This window comes from Leuresthes tenuis, unplaced genomic scaffold (genome assembly GCF_036924035.1).
Source record: "Leuresthes tenuis unplaced genomic scaffold, fLeuTen1.0.hap1 SCAF_16, whole genome shotgun sequence".
Lineage (NCBI taxonomy): Eukaryota > Metazoa > Chordata > Actinopteri > Atheriniformes > Atherinopsidae > Leuresthes > Leuresthes tenuis.
In genome coordinates, this window is record NW_027325370.1 from 19,812,909 (window position 1) to 19,836,270 (window position 23,362).

General features: G+C 38.9%; 1 protein-coding gene across 3 annotated transcripts in view; it reads right to left on the reverse strand.

Moving 5' to 3' along the window:
• plch2a (phospholipase C, eta 2a) overlaps positions 1-22,637 on the reverse strand; it is a 167,426-nt gene extending 144,789 nt beyond the window's left edge. For all 3 annotated transcript variants that reach the window (XM_072366619.1, XM_072366620.1, XM_072366621.1), the window contains exon 1: positions 22,290-22,637. In XM_072366619.1, the coding sequence (XP_072222720.1) occupies positions 22,290-22,443 (154 nt within the window). In that variant the 5' untranslated portion in view covers positions 22,444-22,637. The remainder of the gene's footprint in view (positions 1-22,289) is intronic.
• Between the last annotated feature and the right edge of the window lie 725 nt (positions 22,638-23,362).

Consider the following 23,362-nt stretch of genomic DNA (forward strand, 5'->3'; position numbering starts at 1 on the left):
CAGCCATAAATAATGCAATTTCTATGTTTTAGACATGTAGAGAAATTTACCTATCACACATTTTCTGGTAAGACTGGGCTTAGTACAGAGATATTTGGCTCAGGATGGTGGATACTGTGAAATGACTCAAAAAGACAACCTGAATCCGTAGCACAATAGTGTGGCTAAAAGTGTAAAAGTGAATTTTATGCGCAATGCAACAAAAAGCATGTGACGAACAGCACATTTGAAGCAAGCAGTTTGAAACAGAACCTTAGTTAATTTAAAGGTTCTGTCAGATTCTAACCCATCAGAAAGAAATACGATGGGGAGGGGATCAAAAAGAGCATGTCAGAGAGAAATTTAATTAAACTCTTTTCACCTTATACATGCGAGCATGACAGGTGGAGCGTTAAAGGCACTGCATCTTATCACCATATTCAATTATTTGTTTAATTCATATCATTCATATTTGAATCTGGGGGATTAAAAGCTTGATGAAAAGCATTTCTGTAGCTGAACAGAAGTGCATTCTTTAATGCTCTGTTGATGGCAGACATAGAGATGGAAATCATTTTTGCTTCATGCTTATACTGGACCTTGGCATGCATGCAGTAATTAATTTATTTTCTCTTTACAAACCACAGAACAAAATTTGAAAGGGTTTTGTCACTCAAAGACAAATTGTCTCATTCTCAATACTCAGATGATTCCTCATTTACAGATGTTGAATGTTTCAGATAAAACACATTCAAACTGACAAGCAGATGAAAGGCCCTTCCTCAACCTCATTCAAGATAGACAATGCAGAGAAAGAATATGACAGAAAATAATCAGCAGTATGAGAGATGAGACCTAACGAAAAGGTGATTGATTCAACAAGCAAGGATAACACCAGTAATAAGAACATTTTCTTTGGATGTATATCAAAACCTGGAATTTCAGTATACGTTTTACAATTTCTCTTCCAAAAAGTGTTACTTGCATTCCTACAATTACTCAACTGGAGGCAAAACATCTAACACCTGATAAAATCAATGAACAAACAAGAATATTTTGAAAATCAACTCCAAAACTTCCACAAAACAAGCAAAAAATCTTCGATAATTAGTCTTTACATTCACCACATCACAGGTGTATCACACTGATAACACAACTTTTAAACATTCCACCAATCTCAGTAAACCTTTACAACCATTTAGAATCAAACAGACTCTCTGGAAGGTCTCAAACCAGCAGCAGTAGCAAACACACATGGTCGTAACAGTAAAAGTGAACGCTTACTGAATGTTTGAGGCTCCATCTCCATGCTGCTTGCCGCGGAGTCGCTGAAGCAACTGACACCAAAGAGACGAAGAGCGGGGACGACTATTATTCCAATCTCTCTCTGCCTAGCTCTCCTACTCTCCCTCTCCCCTGTCTGTCTCTTGTGGTGGTGCCTCTCTGCCATGCTGGTGCTAACCCAGTTTTTCTTTTTCTTCCCTCTATTTCCCTTGCCGTCTCCCTCAGCTGCTATGCTGCCCAGCTGTGTGTGCAGACATTATGTTAAAGGAAGTAACCGAAAGATGAAGAGTTTGATTATCCTCTGATCTGGCCAGATATTGGGAATTATGGAAAAATTTTCCAAATTCGACCCCTCAAGCACATCCACTGCTGACCCTCCTCTACCCACCTCCAACTCTAATACCAACGCACCAACGCTGTCAGTTTAGATTAAGCTCTCAGCCAATAGGTGAGGTGAAAAATACTGTCTAACAACCATTTACAAATCCACTGTTGCAGATCCATCTAAGCTGCTACATCTAAATTGGGGGTCCACTGATTGAGTGCCCACTGCAGGCAAAAAATCGTAGCCAGGTTTCTATTCAGTTGGGCAATTAAGGGCATTAAATGACACCTCTTGCTTGTCAGTCAAGCCAGACACATATCCTCTGTTTGATATGATTATGTTAGTACTTTCAAGATGGCCATTAGTTCTCCAAGAAAAAGGAGTCATTTGATTTGTGGGGGAAAAAAAACTTTCCACCATCACCTGTATCACCTTCTCTGGCCAAGACATCCTCCTTTCCACATCTGTCACCAAACTAGGTGTTAAAATGGACCCCCAACTCACTTTTGACTCCCACATCAAACACCTCTGTAAGACAGCTTTCAAACCACTTCAGGAACATTGCCAAACTCCATCCAATACTCACCCTGGCAGATGCAGAAAAGCTCGTCCATGCCTTTGTCTCCTCCAGGCTGGATTACTGTAATGCTCTCCTCATTGGAATCACATTAAGAACATACAGAGACTGCAACACAAAAAAACAGCGCTGCCAGGATCCTGTTAAGGGTCCGCAAATAGGACCACATCACCCCCGTTCTGAAATCTTTACACTGGCTCCCCGTCCCACTCAGAATTGAGTACAAGGTCTCCCTCTTCACTCATCAGTGCATTCACGGACATGCCCCCCAATACCTAAAAGAATTACTCACCCTCCATACCTCCTCATGCACCCTTCGTTGCACTCTCCGTTCTGAAACCAAGAACACCCTCCAAGCCCCCAGAACCAAGCTCTGCACTATGGGCGATTGGGCCTTTTCCTCTGCAGCTCTGAGGCTGTGGAACACCCTCCCCGACCACCTGAGAGCCACAGACTGCAGAGGCTTTTAAACGAGACCTAAAAACTCACCTTTTTAAGAAAGCTTACTGCTAAAATAGCTTTTATATGGCACTTTGGGATTGGTAGCACTTTGAAGTTGTTAAATATAAAGTGCAATACAAATAAAAAGTGTTATCATTATTATTATTAAAAATTCATTCAATATTTAATGAGAAAAGATTTTTACTGACTAACTATGGCTTTGTGGGTTCCCGGAGCTGTGTGTAACTGATCATTGTTACTGCTTTGTGAACTTTAATGAAAGGAGTCAGTGTTCTTTTGTCCCATCTTATTATAGACTGGTGTTTGTTTTTGCTGATCAAAAGGGCCTTTAATTACATTTGGAGAATGTGCGACCACTAGCAGTCGTGAGAGCAATTGCATGTTGTAAAAGTAATGCAATTTAGTCTTAACCATGACTGTTTTCCAACCTGAACAAGCAATTTTTTTTACTAAACATAACAAGGAAGAGACAAAGTTTCAGTATAATGTGGTGTGTTTTGCAAATCCACTTTGTCTGTATTATCTTTGGGAACTGAGAAAAAGGTTTACATTGTAGGAATATGAGGTGAAACAGACTCAGGCTCCTCTTAATCTCCATGAGCAGTTTAAATAGCTAATCTTAAAATCAAGAGTTTGATGGGGAAGGAATCATATTATCGTTAAACCTCCCCATCAATCATTGATTGCAGAAGCATTTAACTGCCATGCTCAATCAATCCTCAGTAGACAACTCTGAGCTAACACAATCCAATTCTCTCCTGCAATACATCACACAACAGAAGCAGGACACTCTCACACTGCTTTTAGACTATGAGACAGTTTAAAGACAGAGATAACCATGAGTGACGACAAGTTCACTTCCTGTGAGATGCAGGAACCATTATTGTGCAATTAAGGAAGTAGCACATGGTTTCGAACTCATTTGCAGTTATCATCTATAACTTTGTGGTCGATAATGTCACAGTGGTAAGGATATGATATTACATCTGGGCCTGTTCTCATGCCTCGCAGTGACAAGAGAAAGTACCAACAGTCAGCTGGCAAAAGGAAGATGAGATGTGATCAAATTACGTGACAGAAATTCATCTACAGCATCCTCTAAAGAACAGTTTTCTTGCTGTGAGTTCACTGAATAAAAGTGTTGTACTTCAGCCCTTTAGCGTCTGTTTCTATGCAGTGGGTAAATGTATTGAAAAAGCCTATTTCAACACAGATTATATTTTTGGTTTCCAAACCTCACAAGGCATTTGTGATGTCCAAACCTGTCCAAACAGGGACTGAAAAGAAAGCATGTCTCAAACTCAGGTCTCATAACTCATAACTCCTGAGAGTTTCCACCACCTCATGCCTCCACATAATCCCCTTTTTCTTTGCTTGAAATAAAGCGCATGAGAATGATGTCAGAGCATTTGCTCTGTGCGTCTAATATCTAACGCCTTGTGCATATGTCAGAGACACCAAAGCAGCATTTGATCCCCTGAGATGAGAATAGGTTGACTATTCAGAGACATGTAAGCACTAGGTAGCATTGTGTTAGTTATGCCTCTGGTGAAAGCTGGATGAGTCATACAGACAGAGGTACAGCCAAGGTATAGCAACAAAAGTAGGCAAAACTGCTGTTTTGTCTTGGGAGTTTCTAAGGAGAGATGTGAACTTCAATACTCCATCACACTGTGGTGAAAGCAGAGACTGTTCACAAAAGAAAGACACACTGTGATGTCACCCTAGGATTTGTGAACTTCTTGGCATTCGGCTGCCGCCATTTTGGAGGCAGAAGTGACAATATGTGGAATCTGATGCTGTGAATCTCAATGGACAAAGGTATTTATCTTTGAGAGCAAATATAAAGAAAAGTCATTTGAGATATATAAATACACACAAAAAAATAAAGTTGGCTAAATTAGATCAAACACGCCACACTGGTTGCCAACTAACTGCCACTTAGACGCTGAAATGATAAAACACCACCAGATAAATACACACACACACACACACACAAAATCCTCCACAAACATTTGGGAGTTGGGTTTTGAAATGAGACGGTTTCCATGGTAGGATGTCACACAGGCCTGACAACAGAGCGCACTCTTCTGCTATTCTGTTTTCCTGCGTAATTCATTATCCCAGTGGTTCTTCAGTAAACACCTGCAGTTACCCTGGGGGAGTCGGGTAATCTGGCACCATCAGGTTCAGTCAAGCTGCACTGGGATGTGCTTTAACATACAGCAGAGAGAAGGAAAATTAATGAGTAAATTCGTGAGCAAATTCTACTTAATTAGGCAAAGAAAACCTTCATTTGCCTTCAGGTTTTATCACACTTACAAAGGAAATCCAGATGGAATGTTGGTGTGTTACAGGACTCTGTTCTTGGTTGAACTCAATACTAATACTAATAGACAATACTAATGTAATGCAAAAACATGGTGACGTGTCGCAGAGCGCAGACGACCTCACAGAAATCCTCAGGCTGCTTTTATAGTCCAATAGAAAAGTCTGAGTGCAGATAAAAGATAACTATGTTAGAATTACTTCCACGTGTTTTTTATTTTTTGCAATAGCTGCACTCCAGCTGCATGAAATTAAGTGGGTTTAAATAATATGATCAACTTAACACCAGCATTATCTGTCAGTGATCCAAATGACCTTTTGTGACGTCAGGCTCTTTCATGGTTAATTCAATTTGAGGTCAAAAGTCTCAATTTTGAAGTTCCCAGTGGGAAAAATCTACTGGAATTCTCCCCAAACTCGGATTTCCAACCTCCAAGTCCAACTGCCCCAGTCCGGCTGCCCCATGATAAAATGTTTTAAAAAGCTGTGATATTGCCAGTAACACTGGCTAAAGTTTGACCACACACATACAGCCCTCCAGCCTCTGTTGATGAACATTGCCATTTTATTTTATATTTATATTACAATTTCCCAGCTCAGAGTTCCAAGTTTCAATTTCCAAGGTGAAATGAATGCAGCATTGGCCTTCAGTGGGGTTTAGCTCAGGAGATCCATGACAGTCAGCACTTCTTGGTCATCTTTAATTATTTCAATTAAAGGTAATGAAATATTTGCAGGGTTTTTTTTATGAATACTGGTGTTTTTACTTTTTGGATTAAATGATTATTTCTCCTATTAGGCTTTACAAACATGCAGCTAACAGAAGTTTTGATTGTATCACAAACTGAACAAGAAAGAAGATACTTTTTGTTTTACCACCCCCAAAAATGTTGCGATCCAGTGCTGTAAAAGGACAGCAAAATGAGATCTTAACATTAACATTGCAAAGGGAACCACAGATGAGCAGCACTGTTGATGGGCTTGAAATTGGTCTGACCAGACATTAAAGCAGCCAGGTGAAAAAAGGTTTAATTACTCTACAGCTTCTGTGTGGCAGTAATGGGGATAAATGCATATATTGGTCAGACTACAAGCATACAAACTACAGACATCAGGATTAACAATTTTGTGAAACAGTCATCTACCAGTGGCAACTTTGATAGGGTAACTAAAGATGGCCCTGCACTAAAATGACAAGAGACAATCTGTAAACTTTAATTCTTTGTTGCTGTAAATGACTGACGATCTTCTTCACAATGACAAATATTCCATTGTCTCATTTGTGTAAGTGTAAAGTGTCACATTTGATCGCACATTTGAGGCACATTTCTAGAGAAGCTTCTCCTTTTAGAGCTTTTCTGATGCACTGATCTCATTCATATTCTTTAGCAGAGAAATACTGTTTCTTGAGAAAATCTACTTAGAATTATGGTGGATAACTTCGGTCTCTTTTGTGCTTTCTGTCTTGGTGAGTCCTGTTTTTATTAGAGATGTTTGTTGCATATCCTCAAAGTCAGCTTTGATACAGCTCAACAGTCCAACAGGTACATTGATTGGTTCTTAGTTAGCTCCAGCTTAGACTGAGCAGCCAGATGTAACCTGAGTCAGGAGGGAAGAGAACAGGATTAGCACACTGGAGTGGTTGGGGAGGTCTTTAAGCCCAGAAACACACCTCTTTTGAGACTGGAAACAAATTTCTAGCTCCTCTAAGTAATGTTTCATTCTTATGTGTTCATCTTCACTCTCGCTGGTGTCAGCTGTTATTTGTCAGGTATTCGTCACAGCATCACTTTCAGGTTACTGTGGGTAACTCCTGTTCCAAGATTCTGGCCTTCACTTTTCAGCTTACATGGTGGTTAACATGTGACACATGGTAATATCAAGCTCATTCACACTCCTTCTCTTCATTAGTTCTCTACACAGTGTTGGCCTATTTTTAATCAGTCTTTTTTTTTCCCTTTATGTTTAAAGGGAGTGCTCACATGTGAACATTCAAGGGTGGTAGCCATGGCTAAGGTCTGGTGATCCTGTGGGATTTAGGTTTAGTTGCACTTGGCATCCACCTGATCCTGTGACTTACTTAGTTTGCCAAACCAATCAGCATGCTCCCTTATGTGCTCCCTGTTCGTGTGACTTTGGTTGACTGTAGCTGTGACAGGAAGCTTCAGTGCAAACTGCTGTACAACTTTAGGATTGGTGACATTTCACAGACATTGAAAAATACAGCTGACGCATTAAAATGAAGCTTGGTGATGATAATGAAGGATTTTGGTTTATTTCAGTTGTATGTTGCTGCTTTCCTTCACTTTTTCAGTCATATAAACTATAGAATACACAAAACTTTGTATTTATGGTCATCACCAGAAGCATCTCTGTGTTAAAAAACAACTGTGCAGGCAGTTCCTGCACAACAGCAGTTCAGCAAATCTCATTCCCTCATCATCTCCCCTCATCTCTCAGTGTACACAGTGCTGATAGCTAATAAACCATGACTTTCTGTTGATCTGGATGAGCTACAGCTGATAACAGATAAAGGGCATGATTTATTGACCACACCACAACAACGCATACATAAAGTATGAGTTTATCTGTAATAGCAGATGGAGCCTAATGTGTTTTCCATAAAGGAGACTGTGCAGTCTGCATGCAGCTTTATTGTCATGTGTGGATTTGTGAAAATTAGACTCAAAATTAGCTCAATTAGCTATCAACAACAGATACTTTATATTTTCTTGTATTTTCTTATGGGTAAACATTCAGCACTTGGAGATCTGCAACCTGTTCTTTACCCACCAGTGTGAACTGAGTGCTGCTGTCTTTACTAACATGGTGTTAAGAGATAAACTATTTAAAAGATCATTTAGTTGATAATGGGACATGCAGGGTAGCCTTGGATATGGTCAGCATGTCTAATGTTATGTCTTGTGTCACAGAATCAATTAAGGATCAACAATACAATGTCAGTTTAGGCAAAAAGGTCTCGACTTTTCACGTTATACTTAAATCATCATCGGTAATTTGACTTTATTTGTTTTGGCCACTAGGAGGCAGCAGGCCCGTTTTATGTTAATTTGAAAGTTCAGAATTTTATTCCAGTTGTCTAATACAATGGGTTTTCATGCCTAAAGGTTCACATAGTTATCACTTTTCTTGTAATGTACATTTCTGCAACACCTTGTCAACATCTGTGTGAAACTGTGCTTCATTTTGTGCGAGGCAGCAGCTCATTGCTTTGACTGAAGTGGGCCAAACAAGTTACTGGAGAGGCATTACAAAGATGTCTTTCAGCGATATTATCAAGTCCCAGAGGACAAGTTTGGACTTCAAATAAGATCTTCTAGGCTATTTCATCAGCATTGCCTTCTGCAATTGCCTTCTACATTTAAAAAAAAAAAAAAAGTTATGTGATATACCACAGAAAATTTGTTTTGAACAAAAAAAACCTTAATTTTGGGCTTTTACATCTATGCTATGCTGAAAAAAAAAAAAAGAACACATGAATTACAAGCTACTGTGATGTAGTGTGGACTAGCGGCGAGACAGTGGTACTTGGCCTGGTCAAGAGATTTGGCGATGTGGACGGTTTTAGCATATAAAGGTATAGATTCATACCCAAGTCATTTGGCATGGGTGCGTCTTTTCTGTTTTTTCTAAATAGTAAAAACTTTGTACAATGCACAATTCTGAAGAATCCTCAATGATATATCATTTTACCTTTATCTATATCATATTATCATATTATTAATCATATTTTGTGTCAGTGAGCAACAGAGAGAACGATAAGAATTGCTTTTAGCTGACAGAACTGAATAGTAGCTGTTTGCACATGTGCAGTTTAGTTCTAGTTCCTGAAATCTACTCCTCAGATGGAGGCTTTATATTGCGTGAGAGAAGAGTAATCAAAACAAAATGATTCAGAGACTGCAGAGACTCCTCGCATTGACAAAAGTACATTTTAAACAGTGCCTGTTAAGTATGTCTTTCATTTTGTTTTCTCCCTCATGGAATTTAGTTTAAAACCTTTTCATAAAAGGCATGTGAGGCTCATTTATGTTTAATACGCTTAAATCTGAAAAAGATAGTGAGAGATTCTGTGATGTAGCACTGTGGGATTCTGCCTAATTGTGTTTTGTTTCTAAAGTACAAATTCTTCAAAATAATGTCACATTGCAATCTAATGTACTCTACTGCTTGTCACAGTGTGACAGTAACTGTGGGCTCATAAATGTGACGGTGAGGCTGCAGACAAATCATTTTCCTCTGCTCCAGTTGCAGATGCTGCACATCCCCTCCAGCCTTGAAGAGAACTCTGCAGACATTATCAGTCTCTCTTCCTCTCTCTGGCTGTCTCACTTACTTTCTCCTATTGTCTCGGTTTCATATTTCATATCTGACCTTACTTTGCTTCCCCTGTCTCTCGTGGCTGTATGTCATCTCCCTGTTTCGTGGGTTTATTTTTGCTCATTAATTCTGTTTTTGACCCCTCTTTTAAAATGAGCGTCTCATCTGTCACTCTTTACAAATTCACCTAAATCAGTGTAACACAAAGATTTTCAGCCACTGAATGACATTTTCTTTTTGAGGCTTGACTCATGCATTTAGCAATTGGCTCAGTGCAGGGTGGCAACATTTCAAGAAGTCTACTTAATCCTCCTTTTAGACAAAAGGTAGGTGATGCCAAAACAAAATCTGGTTCCAATCCAAGGACCAGAATCATCTGTCTTCATACAGGTGATGATGGGGCCACTCTGTCTCCCACAAATTGCAATCATATAGCCAATTATGTTTAGGTGCACCCTCATCACTGGCCGGATTCTTTTTAGACTCATTGATTTTTTTTTTTTCTTTTGATCAATGAAACACCACCTCTGATTCAAAGTTAGAAAGAAGTTTTGTGAAGGTTTTAGAAAGCGGCTGACAGTCTCCATCAATACTCCTATCCGAAATATTGTAATATTGGTTATGTTTAAAGAAAAATGGTGGTTTTGGTTATACTTTTCCAACCGTGGAGGTTCAAGGTACAAGGAACCCCAAGACCAAAGAGTACAATAACACCCCCTCACCTGGCTGATATCCTTTTTTTGATTATCCTTTTGCTGCTTATCTTATCTTGCCTTATCTTATCTTATCTTATCTTATCTTACACCATCGTTTCAGCTTGTTTTGCAAATTAATTTGAGGCTTCTGATAAGGTTTCCAGCAACGTTCTTTGGAAAGATGTTGGAATTTGTGACTGGCACCTTTTTATATCAATCTCAGTAAAACTGCTTCTATGTTGACCGACAGAGCTCAGAGATAAGACAGCAACCTGAGCCACAGCCACAGTGGACATTTTAGGTTTGTCTGAGTGATTGGGTACATTAATTAATATTTTACCAAAATGTAAAATCTGTAATTCAAATTCTTGCAATAATTCAGTCAGAATTATGATTCCTCAAAGCCTGTCTGAACACATCACTTATTTTCTGATTCAGGTTCCAAGCTGCATTACCTTTTACCATTTGTCCAACACATACAAAATGGGATGCTAAATATGGTTCATTATCCGGGTATTAGTCATAACATGCATGTCCAGTACTTGAAATTTAAAATATCTACACAAGAGGCTTATTCATGGTGTTATTAGCCTCCCCCCATGTACATAAGTGACACCTGGATTTGTCAAAGTTCAGCGGAAAATATGAGCACCCTTTCGACGGACGCTGTGCTGTAGTATTTAGCAGTTAATCAATATCAAAAGCAGAGTAGAATAAAACCCAAGAGTGAACTCTGTGTGTGGTTACAAACATGCTGCAGTTTTACTGGCCATAACGTCACAACCTGAACCTTCAAAAATGGTGTTAGTCCAATTAATACTCCCCAGCAATGGTGGATTAGTTACAGTGTGGTAAACTCGGGCTATACTTCTCCTGCTACATTTATCCTGGGTCCTTTATCACCACATCTTAAGGTTCTCTGACAGAGCTAGAGCTTCCAACATTTATTTTTCATTTATTAAAATGTATGTTGGCCTGGTTTCTGTATTTGTGTTGCATGAGCTCAGGTTGGCAGGGGACATGATGCGCCAATAAAGCTTGTGTTTTCCTCTAAATTGGGATTTATGCCCCGTGGCGTTTTTCTGTGAGGTCTTGCTTACTATGCGACTATTCAGACAGTCTACATGAAAAGCCCCTCCAAACACACTCCTTAACCCTCGAGCATGTTCACTAGAGAGATTTATCAGATCTGAGTGACAGACGAAAGCCAACACATTTCTTTCATTGTTGGGACTTTTAGAAACCAAGACATAGAGATTAATATAATTACTGTTTTGCTAATACCTGAGGTTGACCAAATATAACAGCATCATTGTCATCCCACCACAATATAAGGGAATGTTTTTCTCAGGTTAGTGGCCTCAGGGCTGGGAGTCTTTAAAAGCTGCAGTGATCCGTCCCATCCTGCTTAAAAAATATGATAAACAATCAGAATCTCAATAAAATGGGGAGTCTCCTGTCGTAGTCTGAAAGAAAAAGGGAACTTTATGCATTTACCATACATACAGAGTGGTAAGGAGCTAGAGGGTCAACCACAATCCAAGAGTCTGTAGTTTGATGACTTCCTATGACGCTGTGATGGCCCCTGTGGTTCACTAAGTCGGGATGTGCTGGGCAGGGGGAAACAGGGACCTTTGACACCATCGAGGAGGTGGCAGACAAGAGGTTGTTAGTTAAACTAACATCCACGATGGACCATACTTCCTACCACACTGTTATTGTTATAGCCCTGAGAAGCTTCTTCATGCACCCTCCATGGAAGAAGAAGCACAATTGCAGGTCATTTATCCCCACTGCAATAAGACTATTCAACTCTGGAAACCAAAATCATGAACTGTGGTATCTCAGTTCCCGGGCGTTCCAGGGCAGTGCATGACAAAAGTCAGCGTACTTCAAAATAAGTCAGAAGCACACAAGGTTCACAAACTTCTTTGATACTGCTTAAAAGCTATAGCGTGTTACTTTTAGAGCAATGTATTGACTTTACAATGAACTAACACGCAAATACAAGAACAATACATGGTCACATCATTGGTAAAATTACAATATAATAATACAATAAGTCAGTGTCATGTATGCCATGTTAACCCAGCTATTTGTTCTGACATCAGGGTTGTTCTTTCCTTTCTGGCAAAACTCCCTTTCATGGATGCATTGATTTTGATGTGTAAAATCAGAGCATATCCACTTTACGCTGAATAAAAGCTCTTGGTTGCTTTAATCAGCATTAAATACACACAGTCACACATCGTTCGAAAACACACAGTAAAGTCCTTCTCTGATAAAAAAAATTCCTGGGAGCGTTTGATTGATTTTATCTAGGTTGAAGCTTTACCACATCCTGCCTGATTCAACACACTGTTCAGTGTTGCATGATATCATCTTCATTATCCCTCACATTCACCTCACCCCTCTCCACCCTCCATATTATATACAAATTAAGATATTTTACCATTAGAGTGTACTATAATATTCATTAGCAGTTGGTAAATGGCACCGTACACAGTAGAGCTCAAGCAATACAGAGCTGCAAATGGGGCAAATTTTTCCCAATAGATAATGATATTAGTGTAAAGAAAGCTGTAAATCTTTTGGAGTAGGAGTGTGTTTTACTGCATGAACACAAAGAAACACGCATTAGGTTTACATGAGCCATGCAAACTGACACCAGACTCTACATATGTAATACACACACACATATATATTATATATATAGCATACTTAAACATAGCATACTTAAACATAAAAACAGTTGTAAAAGCACAAATACAACTCAATTTATGCACAGTAACTGAATTAATTATGTTAATGTCAGGACAGCTGAGGATACAATTTCAAGAAGCACTGAGAACATATCTGGGCATGCATTTCACTTATAAATGCAGGAAACTGTGAATGTGTGTCTGGGTGCATCCAATTTACTCCAAAATTGGAACATCTACAAAGTGCAGCCATGCCACTCACTATATCAGATAAGTGATACCTATAAAAAAATGCAGCAAAAATAACCCGATGGCTGAGTGGTAATGGTGCATATGACATTGGTAAAATTCTCATCATTAGCCAAGTCCTCAGCTTGAAAAACTTTTGCTTCGTGTCATTCTCCTTCTTCTGTCCTGACACTTCCTGACTATCTCTATTGCTATTATCTCCTAATGGAAATTGCTTAAAATTAGTGTATAACATCCTTTTGCATGATGAGTCAGTTTTAAGTTTTTACTGAACATATTTGTGGGGTTTTTTGCAAGGTCCATCTGCAATGATGTCCTAGAACAAAGGTTTTGCTCTTGCTGCTGGTTAAAAAATAAATTAAAAAAACTTTGTTAAAACGCTGTCCACTTCTTTTTAAAGCAACATATTTCCCTGAAGACGCCACACTGCATTACCACTATTAGTATAAATGATTTCCGGCCTTGTGATAGACAAGCGACCCGTCCAGGGTGGACCCCACTTCCTGCCCAACCAGTGGCAGCAGGGATAGGCTCAACCCCCTTGTGTCCCTAAATTGGATTAAGTGGATTACTTTACATTAGAGTTTCAAGTCAAGCAGTATGGAAATTAACACGTTAACCGCAGACCTCTTTCCACCAACAAAACAGAGGAAATGCTGAAATTATTGGAATCATCCCTCAAGAAGTCAGTCTTCCATTATGAGTCTGAAGCTAAGGCTCAATTAGGGTTCAGTCTGTCTTTGTGGAAAATTAGACTGAGAGACTCTCAATACATCTCATTTAGCTAATAATAAAAGAAATTGGCTGTTAAAGGGAGGGAGCTGTACTGCCCCCATTTGGCTGCCTGTTTTGTTAGTGAAAGAAAAGTTACTCCTCACAATTCCTAACACCCTCTCTGAGAAAATGGTACAGTAAAACATGGCTGGTTTGAGACTACATATCCCCTCCAAAGCTGTATTCCTGGATTCAGATCTCAGTCTACATCAATATGAAAAGTTAATCACTACTAACTTGGTCAAAGCCACAACCCTTATAATTCAAACAAATAAACAGAATTGACTCCATGAACTGCTTGGTGAAGGTAAAGACATAGGTGGAAAAGACTGAGCATATAGTGCACTGCTCACAGCGAGTTTCTGCACCATTCCAGCATGAGAGGGAGTAAAGATCTTTGCTGCTATTCCTGGATACCCTGCAGAAGTCTTGCTGCTGAAACCCAAAAGTTTCAGTTGAAAGTCTTATTTGAAATAAAAATATATGAACCTTTCCCCCCAGACAGCTCCAGGAAAAGCTTCTGCTGCTGCTCAAACGTCTTCATATTCTCTACAGATCTGAAGTGACCAGACCCAGCAAGCAGCTGGACTTCAGTCAGCCTTTAATGTTCAAAGTGTGAACTTTCTCTCCACTTCTTAGTTTTGCAGACTTAAACCACAGACTTCTGAGTGACAGCTGACTGAATGATTGAGTCCAGTGATATTCCAATTGTATCCGCTTCAAATTAGGATAAAGTTGGGATAATTTGTTCTCCCAGTTTCACACAATTGCATTAGATAAGCCAAACGAAGTTTATCAGTCTGTTTCACAGTGCTTTCTGAGTCTATCTGTGCTTCTCATTTGGTTTCTATCGTAGGAAGGAATTGTGAAGATATTTAACCAATTTAGATGGAAATGGAGCCCTGTGGAGAAGTGCACTAAGATATATCAGGTTTTAGATGCACACAACACTCATTAGTCAGATATTAGTTTTTTATTGGGTCACAGCATCACATTTAATGAGAATGGCCAAAGTAAAAAAAAAAATGCAGGGAGATTTGAATTAAAAACAGGAAAATCTAATTAAAAACAGGAAAATCTAATTAAACCAATCAAATTTTTATTTGAAGCTCTGTGTCCTACACCACCAACAACACAACAGATTTTACCAAAGGCATTACTGTATATATTTATATATAGGCAGTAATACCTTTGGTTTTCACTAAAAAGCTGATGGGATCTGGAATGATCTTTCACTGTATCCTCACAAATAAACCACAGATGTTAAACTTTTCAAGCATTGTAGTGGATTTCTAAATGTTGGTGGTTTCAAAGATTATCTTAGCTCTGAGATAAAAATCCTAGAATGTATGAATTGAGGGGAATTTGATCATTGTGGTTCCACTTGCATATAAACCACAGACGTTAAACCAATGCTAGTGTTGTAACAGGAATACGAGCAATAAGAGAACAAAGCTCACTTTTTTGATCAAACCAAACATGGAAGTTGCAGCTAGATCATCTGATCCTGTGGTTGGTGCGAAATTACGACTGTTGAACATCAAATCTAAAAGCAACCAGGATACTTTAGATATTAAATGTTGTGATCCCAAAAGAGAGTGTTTAAACAGGCTTTTTAAATCCAGGTACAGCCTCTAAAACACTGGGAGCAGCAGCGTCTTTACACTTAGAGCTCTAAGGGCAACAACTGGCCACTACCTCCCAGAACACAGCTACTACCATGATAGGCTGTCATTACCCTGTATCCCACAGGTCATGTTAGACCACAGTTTCAAATAATCACGATTCGCTGAAATATTTGGACCATTATTTTTTACCAGGACCCTGGATGTCAACCCAACACAGCGGCACAGAGAGTGAGCTTCCAGCTGCCTTATAGATGGTGAAATTGATCAATCTCCTCTCTTTGTGCCCGTAGGTTGTTGCCGTCTGTTCCAAAGCCTCCATGTGAGACTTTATGGTTGGTAAACGTGTTTCTGCAAGGAAAGTGAGCTGAACTCACCGATGTAGCCCAGACTACAACATCCTCGGGCAGAATCAGCATGTGTACCTGAATATTGTGTTCCTATCAACGCCACGCTGAGCTGGAGGCTATCAAAACCTAGGACTATAGCAGAGTCATTTGATGTGGGAATGAATGGCAGTAATACAATTTGCACTCAGCAGCCAGGTGTAAGCTTGTGTTATGAGTTTTTGGGCAGTGTAAAAAAGGCTTTAGAGACATTTAGAGACTTTTTACCATATATATGATGAAATTGTATCTTAAAAACAACACAATCTCATTCCCATTTTCTGTCGGCAATGGCAGTACTAGATGACCTACTCAAAGCACTTTCCTCCATAAAATTATGAATGCCAAACATTTATAACACTGTCAAAGAAAAAGTCCTGATTATTTTCGACCCAAAGGTGAGGAGTAAAGCAGACTCGGGCAATAATAAAACAGGGTTCAATCTGATCCATTTCTTTCTTTTAAAAATGTCAAAAAGAACCAGGAATCCCTCCAAGGTAACCAATTGATGAGCAGTGTTGAGTAAGAGACGTAGTCCATTTAAAAGCTTAATGATACCCATCCCTGATAATCTCACAGACTTTAATAGAAATAGGCATCATGAGACCTTAAACAAGAAACCCAGAAAATGGATGAAAAGCTTGTTGCAAACAGGAGAAGTGTGCCCTTAAACATGTGGTTTATCTTGCAAAAAGGCTGTTTAATAGCACAGACTGTGATGTTCAAGCAGTTCAGGGGGTTTTATGGATAAATCTGGCAGCACATCTGCTGCCATGTTTGCATGAAACAACAGCAACAAACACGCTGTTAAACGCCTTCAATGAAAAGCAGTCATGAGGACTATAGTGCAGCAAATTTGAAAGATGCTGAACTTTATATTATCCAATTCACATTCTGCCATACAGTCAATATTACCGCCTCCAACACAAACACACACGGAATTGCAGCACTTTGCACCAAGATTGACAGACGGCTCACCACACTAGGACATGGCAGATGGATTTTAATTACATCTGAAGGCAGCATCAATCTACAGCGGAGGCAAAATTGGAGGCTTTGGGCTGAAGGTAAACACAGCAAATGTTTGCAATCATACTTCAAACACCTGCAGCCGCCCCCCTTATCCATCATTCACACGTTTATTCTTTCCATCTGCTAACTTCTTGACTCAGAGCAGGATTTCTGTGCAGGAATTACAAAGAGTGTCAAATCTTAATTTATTTATTTTTTCAATGATGAGTATGATGGATGGATGGATGGACTGATATGCATAAAGGAATGCATGCATGTCAGTTTGCACTAAATAATAAAACACAACTTCGTAAACAGTATTTATTCCAATGGGAAAGAGAGACGCTCATTAAACCAGTGTTTTGTTTCACACGATCCTCGTAGAAAGCTCAATTTAAAAGAGAAGAATAGTTTTTGTTCTGACATGTGATACATCTGAAAGATTTTGGGTTAAATTCTGTTTGTTGTTTCCTTTAACTGACCAGTTTATGTGTCATGAGCGCATTTCATAGAGCTACTCTTTCAGTAATAAATTAAAGCAGTCAGATCAGCTCCTTTTTACTCAGTACTTAAAAAAAAAAAAACTAAACTTTCATCAGTAAAAAATTTCAATCATATTTTAAAAAATCCATATATTTTAAAGACCAGTGTCTGAGTGATCTATCCTAGTATTGTACAAACTGCATATTACATACATACAAATGGCATGAAATGGTGATTTGACCAGCTCGACCTTCACCTGGGCCTTAGATTAGCTGCAGAGTTTCTGTAAAGTCAAGTATGTGGTGGAAGCTCATAAACTGGCTCCAAGGTCTTTAACAAGTGGTGAAACTGCAATGCTCTGAAAGTTACCTCAGATCTGGTCATTTTCTTCTTTTTCTCAGAGCTGTAAGGTAGCAGACTCTTCTGCCTCTTCCTCTGAGTTTTACAGCAGAATGTAAGGTAACTGTGACACTTTATTGTTTGCTATTGGTCAGAAATCACCAACTTATGTATGCTAGTATTTCAAGTAGGCTCAACTCCGTTCTGTTACTGCATTGATGCAGAGTCCATTTCTGCCACTTACAATTAATACATCCAAACTTTATTTCATTTCAGCAACTCAGTGGCTCCACCATAACTGGCTTTGCCTGCAATATGATTCAACTAACAAGCTGCTGAGTGGAGTGACAATCAGGACATGAAATTAAAGAAGGCTCTGGGTGAGAGAGACGGTGTCGAGATCCGTCCATCACATGAGGTCCAAAAAATTAAACTATACTGACAAGTTTCAAATTAGAGCGAGAGCGTGCACAGGGTGTTGAAGCCACTGAGCAGCCTGAGGTCAGCTGCTTGCTGAATATCAAAGTGCAAGTCGAACACTTTTAATCCTGCAGAAAGTGTGCATGTTCTCACAAAACCAAAAACGATTTGTCACATAGTCTCAATAAATCCTGACGTACGTACTAAGCACACAGTGACACTGAACAATATTTTAGTTTAACAAATCGTGAAGATTTTGGAGTCTAAAATTAATTCCTTAGAGATCAGAGACCCAGTGCCTCTAATCAGACAGCCGCCACTCTCTTCAGCCCCAGGAGTGATTCATTTCAGGGGCAAGGGTGAAGTGGAAGATGAATTGCTGTCTGTGAAAAACTAAATCACTTCTACAGTCTGATTCTAGCTGGTGTTCCTTTCTGCCGTTTTTCCCAACAGATTCAGTCACCCTCAGCTCTTATTATAACAAAACAAATGTATATAAATGTGACACTGGAAAATATAGCCCTCCATAAATAAAAAAATAATCTTAACAAAAAAATCCAGTGAAAATGATTAAAAGTTTGTTAAACATTTAAACAGGGGCTGCCATTGACTTTATATTGATTTGAAAATATATAATGATTCTTTTTTTCCCCCATTCTCAATTTTTCATGTTGTATGACAGTGTGACATCACTTTTGACTTCAAAATCTGACACGTCGCATTCGTATGCATTCAATCTTTGAAAAATAATGGTCAAAACATCTATCCAGTGGGATCACAATCATATCCCAACAAGATTTAATCAACTTTGCCTGAAGAGTTTAAATCTTTTTTCAGTCTCCTTCCAGACATAACAAACCCACGAAGAGGAACCACAACTATTTTGTCTGAGACGCTAAATATTTTTGAGAAGTCTGAATTGATAGCTATGATGTTGTACTTCACAGTTGCTACTGTACCACACTCCTAACCTAACGTTTTATCATATCTCTTACAGAAATAAAAGACTAATGTCAGATATTAACAAACTGCTTTATCCATTTTTAACGACTTGCACTCGAACCATCAAATCATAAATTAAGGGGAGCAAACTGTCAGTGAATTAACATGATGCGACAACGCAGTCTCCATCCAGAGTGTGTTAAAACTAATGTAGCAGTTTAACAATAAAAGCTAAAAAAAAAAAAAGCACAGTTTCTACATTTTCTGGCTTCCAAGATTGCTAAATGCCTTTGTTCGGCTTTTCGAATCATACATACAAATTATGAGGCACGAACAGAAAGATGTGTAAACAATAACCATGTAGATTTTGTAAGAAGTGGACCAAATCGTGACTTCTTTGTTATTCCTTGTTAGAAGCTCAGTTATCTTTTTGGGGGAGTGACGAATACTTTGTTTTTCACCCCCAAAAAAAGAATTTAAAGTAGAATTGTGAAAGTTGCTGCAGTCATGTCGTAAGCCTCTCGTCTTTGTCATGTTCATGCTGCAGGACTTTGCATTAGGCTCTCTGACTGCTGCTGAGTGACATCTGTGTCCTTTTCAGCCATGCAGACAAACAAAGCTGAAGCAGAAACCCTGCTGTTAGCCCCTTGACCTTTGCAATCATCTCATTATTTAAGCAGCATTCAGCTCCGTGGCAGGAAAATTAATCTTTGCTTGATTAAACGATTCAAAGCAGAGCTTCAATTTCTGTTTGTCTAATGATCTTTGATTAGGACTGGATCACCACTCAGTCATGATCAACAAGAAAATATATATTTAAACAGATACAGAATTCTTTTTTGAGAATCTTAAACAATCATATTTCCTGTGTGTTCCCGAATGTTGACAGCTAACTGACTGAAATCAGCCCGGGGACTCATACTTTAGTCAGGTCACGTTGTCACATTTATCCTGACATGCAATCCACCCCTAAGATCAAAATCCAAATGACAGAGCATCAATGTTTATACATGAACCACTTCCTACATGGCTTCATACACTGAAACTACTCAACTGTGAGCCCGACTTTTTCAGCATCAGCCGATATTTGAATACTTGTGGCAGAGAATTTCACCCCTTCTGGGAAGTTCTTTACCACATGACCCCAAAGGACAGAGAGAAATATGCAGAGCACACACACATACAATCAGTTGTATTCATGTAGCATGTGAGAAAAGACCCTCAGGAAAAGAAGAAAGTGTCTGATTGCTTTGGAAGGTCTCATTGCCTCATCTGCCCTGATATATTATGCCCAGTGACCTAAACTGTGATTTGGCATAACTACAGATGTGGCAAAATGCAAAGTTACACAACTTTGTTATGGAAAGCATCCACACAATCTTTGATTTTATTCATCCAACCAATGAGAAGGAAGCAGTCCCATACATGTAGTATTTTTGCATTATTAGTGTAGGGCAGTGTGTAACAGGTCATACAAGAGTTATGCTATTAATAGTCTTTCACATGCAATCAAAACAAATGTAATTCAGTTCTCTGATCAGTCAATTATTATTTTGATTATGAAGGAATTTATGGTGTTTATTCACCTAATAAACACCATACCTGCACACCAAGACTGCACTATGTTTGTGACTGATATTATGATGCATAACATGGACTGAAGTGCAATAAAAACAGTAATATAAATCAGCTTTCAGCGCTTTTTAATGCATAGGGCAGCCATGTTACATTTTGAGATCAGGGTTGTTGAAGTTCCTCCAACTTTTCAATTTGAAGCCATGGGATTACAGTTGAAATTTCCTACAAAGAAATTCCCAGTTCAAATTTAAAAAAATAAAGCATTAGGGTAGCGAAAATGATCTGTTACAAATCAGAACTTGATTTTTATGTTAAAGATGTAGTGTCATCGCTACACAGACTGCTGAATCAAGTCAAATAGGCTGCAATAAACTGGTTGTTGCCCCAATTCTACAATAAAAAGCCAATGTATTTAAATCTAAATAGCAAGCATTATCCTACAGATCTTACACAAAGCATCATTTTCACAGCAACATTAGAAATGAGACATCATATTGGGTCAGAACCACAACAATTACACTATTTGAACAGCAGCAAATAAGCTGAGTCTACAAACCATTTAACCAGTATGTCAGCTTGGTCCCTGTCAGATCTAGTGATGAAATCAGCGGGTACAAAAATCAGCTCCATGAGGTAAACACAATAAATGTTTGACAACCAACCCCGACATTTAAGCGGTTTACAAAACACCATCAATTTTGCTGTCTGGAAATCATTTGAATTTTCCAAAAAAAAGAAGGAAAATTGGACAATTGTCTGTCAAGCATCAATTAAGCACAGTGTATAGCATCACAGGTGTTATGGTGAGTACCTGGATGCTAATACAGTTTGTACAACAATAACAACACAATATAAAGACACGATACTCAAAATGTTTTCCAATCACACCATAGACACATCTCAGCAGGGTCTAAAGCTTCTATTATCCAAGTTATTGCTAAAGATTTACAATCCTACAGAATATTTGACTGACGGTTTGACTGAGGATACTGTATATACACTGGAGTCGTGGTAAAGGAATGCAACTGGAAAGTATTTCACCAACAAATGTGTGCCAGCCTTGTGAATCAAAGTAAAGAATGGAATAATGCAGAATGCATTTTCTTAAGTTCAAGAAAAACTGTAATCAAATCAAATTTTTTTGTTTAAAAAAATATTTTGTCTCTGAATCATAAAGTACCTCATTCATCTAGATTAGCATCAAATCAAGCTTTAAGGGAAAGCACTCAAACACTCTCAGGCCATCGCTGACACTCACTCTGCTCTCCTCCACAAAGTAGCTAGACTGATCAGGGATGAACTGAACTCCACACTGGCATGTTATCTTTTATCTAAGCACATGCATTTACAGTTTTGCAACATAAGATTTCTTTTCAATTTTAAAGTACTGTGACTTGGATTTTAATTCAACAAGATGGTGGTAATCCAATTACTGACCTGTCCTCACAATCAGTAAGCACATCTTTTATCTTTCAGCCTCAGCTTCTCTGACATGTCCACTAGACTTCAAACTGATGTCACTTTGTAAGGTAATCTATCAGATAATCAAGGCTTAAGACTTTCTTAAGTCTCTGAAAAAAAGACGACTTGTTTTTTCAGCAAACCAACTACATCCAAGCATTTTAACAGCACCAAAAAGCAGAAGCCACAAACAACACAAACCATTACTCTAGAGTTCACACATCCACACACATAAGCAGATTCCTGGCACATTGTCTTGCTAAATTAAGGAAACAAGCACTTATCACCATTCGCAGGTTAATCGTAGGTTACAGAAGCAAACACCTACCGACTGTGACGATGTTGGCTGACAGGAAGTGGCTGCAGGGAATGCTGACAGTGCTCACGTAAGAGTCATCATCTGTCGTCACAGTAGTCATGGATCTTAGCGACGGGTTGGGGGAGTCCGTCAGCATGGCCATTCTTGCTGCCACAGACTCCATGACTGTCGATGGATGACTGTCTCCAGTGCAAGACAACTTCACTCTCTAAGGAGCCCAAGAAATGCTGCACCTCACTATCAGAAATCTTACTGTAAATATGTGACGAGGGAGCAAAAAAAAAACTCAATAGTTCCTCAAAGTGTTTCGTCTTTGTGGGCAGCCGAGGAGAACATTAAAAAAAATCCAGTCTGATCTGATTTTCAAAAATCTTTTAAGTCACAAAATGAAATCTTCCGGACACATTCCAGATAAGGTGCTCGACAAATTCCTCCACAGGCTGATTTGTTGGCTCTGATACACTGCTGGAGCCAAAATCGACTTCTTGTCTGTCCTCTGAGGAGCAGATTCAGATGAATGACATCTGTCAGAGGCCTTCACTCAGAAAAGCTTGCAGTCCTCCTTGTTCTAACCATAATCACAGACAGGTGAAGCTGTTACGGTCCCCTAAAAACAGATAGAGATACATATGAGACACATGACAGGTGGTTTTGAGAGGAAGAAATGATTTGATTAGGTAAAAGATGCCAAAAAAATTATTTGATCTTTTTGTAGTCTTCAGACCTGGTCAGTGCTGTCCTAAGTGAATCCACTGAACACAGTTCCCTTACCAGACACTGAAGGCTTCATACAGCTTTTTTTGCGTTTTGTTTCTTTTGCACATGCTTCAGAACGCTTTAAAATGTATAAACAAACTTTGATTATCTAAATTTCCCCACAAAGGTCTCCTCGTAGACAATCAGTGGCTTTTGCATCAGATCTACAACACTTTATAACTACAGTAGGTAAAAAATTAAACTTGTATCAGTATTGTATGATGTGTACAGATTTAAAAATGCCTGACTTTAAAATCAAATACCATAGTAGACCAAACGTCAGTAGCTGATGACAGTTACTCCAGATCTCCTTCGGGCTTTTAAAA